The 11,411-nt window shown below is 49.6% G+C and overlaps 1 protein-coding gene across 1 annotated transcript; it reads right to left on the reverse strand.

Annotated features, from left to right (window-relative positions):
• Positions 1-989: 989 nt before the first annotated feature.
• Positions 990-3,569, reverse strand: HASPIN (histone H3 associated protein kinase). The gene has a single exon (XM_009903362.2). The coding sequence runs from the start codon at positions 3,567-3,569 to the stop codon at positions 990-992; it is 2,580 nt and encodes an 859-aa protein (XP_009901664.2).
• Positions 3,570-11,411: the final 7,842 nt, after the last annotated feature.

Raw genomic sequence — 11,411 nt, forward strand, 5'->3', positions numbered from 1 at the left:
CTTCAAGATAGGTTCAGAGATGCATCTGCAGACAGTATTCCAGTTAGGACAAGCCTGATGGTGCTACCCCCTCCATGCAGCAGCTGCATTGGTGGATATAAAGCATTAGTGCTTTAAGATTAGTATGCATTTCTTTTCACTGCAGTTTGCTTTATCATTCTCTTTAGACCAGATTCTTTAATGTACATGGATGCTAGTGGTTGGCTTCTTGAAGACAAAGACTTCAGTTTTAATGTAAGAATAGCTTCAAAACTAGGACCTCTGATGCACCTGCAATCAGGGCTGAGGAGCATGTTTTATCTTCTGCATTGTCTTTTGCAGATAAATGGAGAAAATCCCTTCAAGGCTACTATCAAGCTCCAGATTTGGGTTCCTGTCAGGATACAAGGTCACAACATAACCACAATCCAAAATACAGCAGGAACACAGGTACTTTTCCTTTTTTACCCCAATAATTGCACACCTCTTCACTGGCCCTTGAGAGGGGGGGAAAAAAAAAAGCCCACCAAAAAATCCAAAATGTATTATTGCAGAGTTGAGTTTTTCAAACCTAAGCTACAGAAACTTTGCATTTTGTAGCATCATTCCAGGTTCAGTTTTAAATCTCAAGTCAAAAGATGGGGTTTTCCCCTCTGCCCCTAACTGGGACAACAGCATTTACCTTTGTCCTCACTGTTTTTCCTTATTGAATCCACAAGACAGACAATATAGCCAGAAAAACACTTCTAATAATCTAAAACAGGTAAAAACTCAATTATTGAGCTCTTCTCAAACACCAACTCTCTCTTTCCCCACATCACCTGGAAACAACTAAAACCAGAAGGCTCTGTTTTTCATGTATCTAGCCATTTTCAATAGCACATCCTACATGCTGGTAGCCAACAACACTTCTTCCTTGTGCCAACATTTATTAAGATCATACATAAAAAACAGCAAAGGAGAAAGGCAGCATCAGTGACTGTGTCCTTGGAGACATTGCACTCCCTTGCTCACTGGAAGAAGCTGCTGTTCTGTAAAACATCATTGGCAGACTCAAAGGTCAGAAGTTCTCCGTGGAACTGAAGGAGCTGCTTCTTCAATTTCTTCATGGGAGGGGATAATTTGGTTTTCTTGTAGGTCATGTCTTTCAAAAGTTTACCTGACAAGTAGTGCAGCCAGAGGACATTGCTGTGTGGGTGATAGGCAGTCCAGCAGTTGGAGTTTTCTGCTTTCATTTGTCTGTAGATATCAAACTGGTAGTCCCCCGTGCCTTGAAAGAGTTCTTCTTCGGTGGAAAGGTCACAAAACACAGTCAGCCCATCCTTCTCCAGCCGGGACAAGGTATAATCTATGATGTTGACGTGAACCCCTGCCGTGGGGATCGTGCACCTCACCCCATTCAACACATAACTGAGCTCTTTGGCAGCCGTCTGCTTTACCAGCACGTTCCCCCAGTGCAAGTCTCTGTGCTCAAAGCACAGCTCCTGTTCTGCCACAGCCAGGGAAGCAGTGACCTGGTGCAAAATGCTTTTTGCTGCGAGCACCGAATTAAGGCTCTTTCTCATGTGCTCCAAGTCTCTGCCTCCAAACTCAAACTCCAGAACCATAAAGAGCTGCTCGTCCCCAAAGAAATCCGGCCGATCGTTTTCGGATCCTGCTGCTTTGTGGTACTTGTCCCAGGCTTCCAGGAGGTACTTAGGATAAGCCCCTTGGACACAGTGCACAGAGTACAAGCTGATGAACCCGAAAGTCCTATTCACAGACTCCTCAGACAAAAGACTGAGCTCTTTTGAAATGATTATCTCAGGCAGAATCTCCCCAAAGCTCTTCTGAACTTCACCATTCACCCTTTCAGACCCCTCAATGGGAATTATTTTCAAGGCTGCAGGGCCTCTTTCACTCTCAATCTGGAAGACCTCTCCAAACACCCCTTCCCCAATTTTCTTGCATTCTTTCATTTTATCTAAAGGAATGCATTCCTCAAAGGTGATAGGCCCCTCCTGCTGGCACTCCCCAAACACCTTCTCTGCATCTGTTAGCTCCAGGTCAGAACAGCAAGTTGTAGGAGCCAGCAGTAGCATGGAGGAAGTAGACCAAACTGAGCAGTGAGTTGTAGCAGCAGATAGGTTTGTCTGGTGCTCTGCAAGCTGGGATTTCACAGCAGGGGTACTAGGGATGCTGTTGTAGGAAATCTCTTCTCTGTTAACCATCTTCTTGTGGAAGGACAAAGAGGCTCGAATTCTACGCCAGCTGTAAGAGTTATTGAGGAGTGAATTGTCATTGTTAGTCATCTCTACAGACAACTCCAGAGCACTCTTCTTCATCCCTTTTTTCCTCATTTGTGAGCTGAGAAATGAGTTATTAGGCTGCTGCAGTCTCTTATTTTTCCTCCTCTTTGGCCGGAGCCTTATTTTCCCCCTTCCCCAGCGTCTGGCACTGAAGCCACTGATGCAAGCTTTCCTGCAGGTACTTCCCCCTCCAGGAACAATTTTGGTACCTCCATAGCTGTTATCCATAATTCCTTGAAGGCCCACAGGAGATCCTGGCTGCTGGCAGGCAGGTTGAACACCTGCCTTTTTGCGGAGCTTCCTGCTTGACAGCCATGCTGACACTTCTTGAGGGTCCAACACCACCACTGGCATACACAAGTTATTGATTTGGCCTCCCTGACAGCTGAGACTTCCTGGAGTTGGATCTCTCTTTACATCCTCACAGCTTTCCTCGGAAGTGACACTCTTATTCCAAGTTGAGTGCCGTGGCTCCCTGGTAATGGGAGAGGGAGATGGCTCTGCTTGAACACTGCTTGTGCCTTCCTGTGGGGACAAGGGAGATTGCGCCTGGCAGCAACCCTCTACTGATGACCTCAGAATCCTGTCGGATTTTTGCAACACCGGGCTTGTCTTAGGGCTCCTGCCTTTGCTTTCTGGCAGGGCAGCTCCAGTCTCCTGCTTCCTCACGCTGTCAGCCTCCGCCGGCAGCGGTACCTGCTTCGAGTCTCCATGAGGTGGCTCCAGCGAGCGCTGGGCGCTGCCGGTCAAGGCGGGGCTCTGCTTGCACGACGGGGAGTAGAGCTCCAGGCTGTAGTCCAGCCCCGAGCCGCTCTCCGCGGTGGTGCCGAGCAGAACCGGGGAGCCGAGCTTGGCCGATCGGGACTGGCGGAGCGCGGACGAGCAGTGCGGGGTGCTGCACAGCAGGGGGCGCTGCTCTCTGTAGGGCCTCTGGGGGCGGGCGGCGCGGCGCGGGGAGGGCAAGAGAAGGGGCGAGGGGCAGGCCGCGGCCGCCGGCTCTGGCGGGCGGTTCTCCTTCTCCGTTGTGCCGCCGCGGCGGCGGGTCCGTAGGCGCATGGAGTGGGCTGGGAGCTTACCCCGTGCTTGGCGGTGGTACTTTTTGGGCGGCGAGAAGTCGGAGTCTTCTGAGGAGGCCGAGAAGACGCTGGATCCGGCCGAGGCGGTGCTGGAGCTGGCCGAGGTGGAGCTGAAGAACCGTTTACGGTCCAGAGGCGGCGAAACCCACTGGTCGGGAGGCGGCAGCAGGCGGAGGTACCCGCCGCGCCGCGAGTAGGTGCGGAGCTGGCGAGACTGGAGCGGCATCGCGGCGGCCGGCTCGGGCCAGGGCCCACCGAAGAGAGCGGCGCCTGCCTCCCGCCACCGTTCAAACGAAATCTCGCGATAGCTGCGCTGAGGAACGGGAGGCGGTGTGGGGAGCGGCCCCGCCGCCAGGCGCCGCCCCGCGCCGTGCCGGTGCCAGCGGGGCTGTGCTTGAGGGGGGGCCGCGGGGCCGGGTCAGCCGGGACCTGCTGCAGGGCCTCTGGGAGTGCTCCGGCGGCGGAGAACCGGCGGTGAGCGGTGCTGGCACCGGCTGGTGCCGGGGTGGAGGCGCAGGCCCGCGGGCGCCCCAGGCCCCACCCTGCTGGCCGCGCTGTTCCTGATCCAGGCCGGGATGCTGTTTGCTTTCTTGGCCGCCTGGGCACACTGCTGGATCGTCTTCAGCCAGCTGTCAAACAACACCCCCGGGTCCTTTGCAGGCACTCTGCTCCAAGCCTGGTGCGTTCCTGGGGTTGTTGTGACCCAAGTGCGGGACCCAAAGCTTGACCTTGTTGAACCTCACACGACTCTCCTTGGCTTGTCAACCCAGCCTGGCCAGATCCCTCTGCAGGGCCTTCCTACCTTTGAGCAGATCAACATTTCCACCCCATTTGGTCATCTGCAAATTCACCGAGGGGTTACTCAATCGTCTCGCTTAGGTCATTGATAAAATTCATTCAACAGGACTGGGAGGTTATAAGCACAAGACACAGCTTGGTGGCAGCACAGTTCAGGGTGTTTCTTACAGTCTGAGTAAGGGATTGCTTTTGCAACCTTTTTTTTTTCCCCCTGAAAAGCAACTGACATTTTGTTCCTTTGTTTTTCTCCATGGTTCTTAAAAAGCAGAACTGTTCTGCTGGTCCCTGGAAAAATCACCTTCAGCAGAGAACTGTATCTGGGCCTGAAAGAGGAGAATCATAACACTGATGTGTTAGCATCGTGAAGGCTTGGTCCTACTCTTGGAGCAGGAACAAGTGAGGCATCCAGAGGTTGTTGCTGAATCTAGAGAACCAAGCAAGTTCCCAGAGCTCCATTCTGGATGTTCTGCCGCTGAATTTAGTAAAATCATGTTTTGATTATAGGATAAAAGCTGATAAAATAACAGCTTCAGTATATGCTGAGTTGGCCTCAGTTCTGTTCCAGATTACTCTTGCCTTTCTGAAAGGTGAAGTGGTTGATCTCTTGCCTGTTACCACAGGAAGCTGTGTTGGTGGACTTCTCTTGCTGGCACTGGTTGCTCTGCTCCTCTGGGAAGTGGGTACCATTGATGCACACACAACAAAACAGACATCTTTTGTTAGATATTTTAAAGTTCTTCTGATGTTTCTCCAAGTATAAAACTGATAGACATTCAGTGAAGGACATCTGCAGCTTGCTGCTGCTGCAAAACTCGGCTGGGCATTTTAAGCTGTTCTGATTGTTGCAGTGTAACCTCTCAAGCCCAGTATTGAAGTGCTTTGCAGAACATTTGAGCACTTGGAAGTGTTTCTAGACGTTCTGAAGAGCTCTGAACAGCACAGGCCTTCCAGCTTACAGCTCTGCCAGGAGACATACCTGGGTTGCATAGAATCATAGAATTGTTTCTGTTGGGAAAGACCTTTAAGATCAATAAGTCCTACCATAATCTAACTCTACTCAGTCTGGTGCTGAACCATATCCCTCAGCACCACACCTCTGCATCTTGTAAACGCCTCATCCTGCATTCACTCATTCATTTACTGCAACCATGAGAAGGAAAAAGGTGAAATGTACCTTTTGCATTGTTCTAAGAAAACTAATGCATGCACAAAGGCTCAAAAAGTTCTTTTATTTATTTTCCCTCCATGTGGCTTTTTCAAAAGAAACCATAGAATTCTGATGGAGCAAGAAGGTACCTCCTGAAGACTAAGCTGGCCAAAGCAGAAAGCTCTCTATTCCTTCCCCATGTGTTTGGAAAAAAAAAAGAGAGAGTGTCTCTTTGGCAGAGCCAAAGTCTGGCTAAGATGCAGAACCATTCTTATTCCCTGGTAGAGCTCTAGCACTCTGGATCTTGGGTCTCCCCAGTGGCTGTGCTCTTGCTGCCCATCCTCTTTCCCAGACCTCCTCCATTTCACACTGAAGTCCTACCTGTACTGAAGCACCTGGGCATCCCTACAGCCAGATCATACTTGGCAAGTCTGGGCACAGAAGAGCTGTTGGTAGGTTTCCCATTACTTTCCTCCAGGAAGGAGTGTTAACTGTAGAAGCCTGTGCTAAGAATAAGGAGTTGCAAGGAGAGTTTTCTCTTCTCAAGGCTGACCAAGCTCATCTCCTGGAGCCCATCTTGTTATCCTCTCCTTTCCTTCCCCCCCACCCCCCTAGTTTCTTCTCTGAATTAAGTTTTCCTCATCAGTTGGCTGCCTTTCCTTGTCCCTTATGGCTCTGAAGGAGGTCAGCTCTTGCAGTGAGTAATGCTATTTTCCTTTTTAGATGCTTTTTCTTTTCCTCAGATGCATTACAGGGTTCTGAGATTTGTAATTTCCGATGAGTGCCATCTGACCATTTAATTCTTTGCAATTGCTGTAGGAGATGCCAAACACATTTGCAGTAATTGGATGGCACTTAAGGGATTAGTCAAGACTGCCAAGCCTCAGAGTCATCCAAACCACAGCTGAGATTCTGTGCTGTTTCCATGGAAGCCTTGCTGTGTCTGCTTCTAAATTTATTTGCAGTCTGCATTTTGAATCAAATCCCCTGTGCAGAAAGCCTTGTCAATATCTGTGGCCTGGCTGTGTGGCCCTGACTTTTGTGCTCTCTGGCAGGGTCACAGTTATGCCAGCTCCCTGCATGACAGAAGATCTGCACAGGGCTCATTCAGAGTCCTTAAGCATCTGACCCCAGCCAGGCTAACGTGTTGGCAGGCTGTCTGGGGTCCAGGTGTCACAGACAGAGAAGCTGCTGCGGATATGCCAGAGGCCTCTGAGCTGTTAAGGCTCATTCCTGATCAGAGGTGGCAGAGTGTCTGCAGACCCACAGCTTCTTGCAGGAGAGAAGATCTCTGCTCTTGAGTAGGAGATAGAGACTGGTGTGGATGGTATCCTAGGCTCCTTTCCATCCAGGTCTGTTCTCCCAGCTCTGCTCATTAAGCTGGTGGGATCTGTTTTTCTGCCCTTGAGTTGCTCTGCTTAGGAGAGACACCTCTCAGTGCTGCTGGTAGCCCAGGAGAGCAAGAACAGATGTTTGTTCACTACCCATTTACTGCTGCTGATCATCCATCAGCTGCCTCAGCTCTGAGTCCTGGTTTGGCTTCCTCACTCCAGGTTTGGATGTAAGTTTCTGGTGGGTGAGCTTGGCCTGGGCAGGTAGATTTTGGCTATTTTTGCCATGATCTGACCAAGGAGAGTGGGGCATGAAGGTGGGTGGTGACTGACAAGAGCTGATGTATCTGAGATAGCTTTTTAATTGTATCCTTGAAGCTAGGCCAGGATGCCTTTTGAGATGCTATTTTAAGCAGGGCTGATACCAGCTGCTTATGTCTTTCATATGCCAGGAAGGTTCACAAGCCTTAGGCTTTAGTTCCCTTGGCATGTTCAGAAGCTGATGGGTTTGTGTGTTGAACTGGGGGGGTGTGGTAGCCTGGTGGTTAGCAGGAGAATGTGAAGTGGAAGTCTGCTGCTCTGGAAGGCTAATCAGGAAAAGGACATAAGTAGTTCTTCATTATTAAGTGCAAGGTGCTGACGTAAAAGCATCAGATAAGGAGCCATGAAGTGCTTTGCTGGGCTTGAGAGCCCATTGGGGTGGCTTAATTTGGAGGCTAATTGGATTGCAGCTCAAAAGAGAAATTTCCTCTCTTATTATAACAGGATGAGCAAGCTGGAATGGAGCTGTGCTGCTGCAAGAAGGCTGCTTGGACTGTCTGCCAGCTTGGCTAAACTGGCTCCACTATGTCTGTGTGGCACAGCTGGGACACATCCATCTCTCACCGGTGGCTTAGAGCATCCCCAGCCCACAGAGCCCAGGCAAAGTCAGCTGCCAGGTGTTGTTCATGAAGCCTTCACCTCTAGGGAAGCATGAACGTTTTCCTGTGGCTGGAAAGAGTTCCCAATTGGGAATTCTAGGGAGGGAAGGGTGGAGGCCTCTTTCCAGCTAAGTGAGGAGGGTGAAGGAAGAGGAGGGAGGTGTCTCCTCAGCCCTTACAGCAAGGTAAGCTGTGACAGAGCTATCCACCCAGGACCAGTTTCATGTCTTTCCAGACCAGGAATGATAAATGCTGACAAAGAAGTAGAAAACTGATCTGTCAGGTTTATTCAAGAGCAGGGTTTCACCTTTGAGTCAGAGGTTCATGTGAACACTGAGGTTAACATAGCCCTGTCCAGCTCTCAGACTTTGGTCTCACAGTCCCCAGTGATGTTTTTATTGGCTGCCTTCAGAAGGTGAAAATGTTGTGGTCCAGCACTGTGTGAGGCTACTGTGCCAGCTCCCATTGCACTCAGTCTCTTAGCAGTGCTTTATGTGCCTTTTAATTTCATTGCTGTTACCTGTTTCAGTGCCAGCTCTCACAAAATAGGGCATGAGGGATTTGTTTCATTAGATGTGCAGCATTTTTCTTTCCTCTCTGGTCCCCTTCCTCAGGCACTTTCACTTCTTAGGTTTAGGGAGGGAAGTGGATAAACCTTGGCTGATGACAAGAAGACCTTGTGTACCCTGTACAGGAGATTCAGGGCTTGAGGGAGCAACCTGGAACTCATTCAAAGGCTGAAAATAGCCCTCCTGGAAATGATGAACTGAGTCAGAGAATAAATTGTGGGACTTCAGCATGCTTCCTCTCTTGCTCTTACAGACAGGTTTGGATGCTCCTGTGGGTAACAACAGAAAGACTTTTTTCACAGATTCCCTTTCTAGACAAAAAAACCCCCAAACAACTGAGTATTTTCTCTAACAGCATTGTGGCTGGCTGTGCAGCAGTGCTGCTTAGGAGCACAAATACTGATTTCCACGTGTACAATCTGAGGTCTAAAAGCAACTTCTTTCAACTTGTCCAGCTCTTCCCCTTGGTCTCTTAGATGCTGCCTTACAAGTATGACACTGTGAGAAAAAGCACTAATGGAGAGAGCTGACCTCTGCCTCTTCCACTGTTCATTTCCTTGCCAAAAGCCTTTACCTCCTATTTACATCCTCTGCTCCTTGTCTCCTTTCTATTTCAGTAGCTGGTCTGGTGCCTAATTCTAAAGGATGATGCATCTGCAGCACTCAGGCATTTGCTGCAAGAGCATTTCCAGTGCTTTGGGAATGTCTCAGCATCTTCTGAGTCAGCAGCCATGCATTTGGGAGCTGGTGCTTTCTGTTGCACTGAGATCAGGAAAGGGTGGAGTGGGGATCACTGGGGGTGGCTGTTTGGAACTGGAATTGACCAGGACAGGTGTCTGAAATGGGCACCTCCGGCAGTCTGTCCTGGCCAGGGCTGTGTGCTGCTGCCTGGAAGACACTTGCTTTCTCTTGGATGATACTGAAATACTTCGGTGCTACAGTGCCAGAGAGGGACATGACCTTGCTGTGTTTCAAATGCCACTGTGTCAGAGCAAGGAGCTAAAGTTTAGAGTCCACAGTCCCTCTGTGTGGCATTTATGGGCTTATGACTGGGCTGAGTTCAGCTTAACACCGAAGAGCTACTGACAGGTGGGGGAAATGCAGATGAGCAATCTGGGCAGACAGGGATGTGTCCTGTGACTGTGTGTGAGTAATGAGAAGACACTAACTGTGAACAGTGTGAGGGATTAAGTGTAGGTGTAACATGTCAGGAATAACAAAAAAGAGAGAGCCTTGGTGCCAGGGGAGAAATCCTCCCTGTGAGAATTTCCAGGTGGAGCAAACAGCCCTCATGGGAAAGGAGCAGAGCTGGGTTTCTTCCATGGAAAATTCAGAATATTGGGCTCAAGAGGGGAGATGATCTTGCAGTCCCTTGAGGAGGACTAAGAGAATCTGGTTTTCTGTCTTTGACTGATTGTTACATTGTGTTAGGTTATTTACTTTCCCCCTGGGAATGCAACTGCTCACGTTTGAGCAGCCCACAGGCACTCCGAGAAACACACCACAGGTCTTGATGTCCAGGCCAGGGAAAAAACAGAAAAGAAGGTTGTGAAAACTAAAAGGTGATAAGAGCAATATGCCAGCAGCACTGCTGTCAGCATAAACCTAGCCTGTGCTGAGCAGCAGTCAGAGTATTCTGAGGAATTTGGTCCAAACTGAACCTTTTTACTCCAAACCAAACTTGAGCAACTTGCCGCATGCCGGTCAAAGGCCAGGGAGAGGTGATGCTTGTGTTCTGGGGAACAGAATGAAGACTCCAAATGGAGTCAAGTGCCAGGTAACTTTATTTGCTCAACAACAAATTTGCAAATGCAAAGGAGAGCGAAAGAGAGGAAGAAAAGAAAAGGTTAGTTGTGATAGCGACCACCGCGGACCTGCAGCATCCCGGCAGTCCAATTCGGCTTCCAGTTCAGTGGGAGAATGTCCTGCCTGAAGCTGGTCCTTTCTCTTCTTTCATTGACTTGTCTTATTGTAGATTCAGTTTTCTTCTGAGAGCTACTTAGCATATTCCAAGAGCTATTTTGCTTGCCCAGTACCATCACAAGGGGATCTCAAGGAGTCTTAGGTGGTCTTCAGGGGTCTCTGAGCCCCTCTGTCTTCCAGGCCCTCGGTCTGGGTGCATGTGCAGGAGTTAGGTTGAATTTCTTAGCTCTACATTCAGGTTGATAAGAAGCCTCTAGTCTTATGGTCTGATTGATGCTCTCTTGGCATGGTAGTTGTTGGTTTTACTTTCCAGCAATGCTGAGACAAAAACTGATGCAGTGTCTGACACAAACCTGGTTCTGGTAAACCAAGGAAAGTATCAATGTACATAGTGTTGTTTGTTTGTTTAGTGATCAAACCTGGTAGGCATCTTCAGGTCACACCTATAACAGGAAGACCTCTCACTCTAAGGAACAGTCTTTCTAACCTGTGCAAATCCTTTCTCACATTAACTGACCTGGAAAATAATTACAGAAGCTCCTAGCAGACCTGTGTCTGCCACTGAGTAAAACCAGGTCAGGAGGAAAGACATCACTGTTAGCAAGCTTCCTGCTCTGGTTTTAGCCTCTGCAGTCACCCAGGCAGGTGAGGAAGACATGGATGAAGTGGGGGAGTCTGTAGACACCACCAAGGGCTGACTTGTGAGCTCATGGGGTGCTCATCCATGAACACAGCAGACACTGCACTTCATGCCTGATGCATCACCACATGGCTCTGCTAGACTCTCTCTAATAGATCCAGCCTATGGGCAGTCCCATCCCAGAATAACCCCTGAGATACATCTCCCATCAGTGCACAGGTATGGGATTCCCCCAGGAAGAGCACAGCCCAGTTTGATCCCAGCTTGGTGAGGAACACAAGGTCCCTTTGGGCAGGCTGCTGGAGGGTCCTGACATCATTTTCCCCCTCTGAGTTCATCCTGTTCCCTCCTTAGCCAGGAGACAGAGCCACCCTTCCTGCTCCAAGTAATGGGTGTACCCTGTCCTTGCCCCTGCAGATGCCTCTGTCAGACTGTGAGTTGTCTCTGGCTAATAAACACCTCTCATGGCAGTGAGGGTTAAACTGTTCCTCTCCCTTGGGTATGAAATGCAATGAAAAACTTCAGCAGGTGCTTTGCATCGTGTAAAGGCTGAAGAAAGGCTGTGACACTCAAGAGGGAGGCTGGAGCTGCCTTCCCTTGATGCTGTCTCGGCTTCAGTGCTCTGACATGTTTCATTCTAAACATGCTGTGACTCTGGGGGAGAGAGTGAAGCTCGGGAGCAAAACTGAGGCGGGGGCTGCCCCGGAGGATGAATTAGCTGGAGAGCAGCTCAGGAGGGA

Source organism: Dryobates pubescens, chromosome 13 (genome assembly GCF_014839835.1).
Source record: "Dryobates pubescens isolate bDryPub1 chromosome 13, bDryPub1.pri, whole genome shotgun sequence".
Classification (NCBI taxonomy): Eukaryota; Metazoa; Chordata; class Aves; order Piciformes; family Picidae; genus Dryobates; species Dryobates pubescens.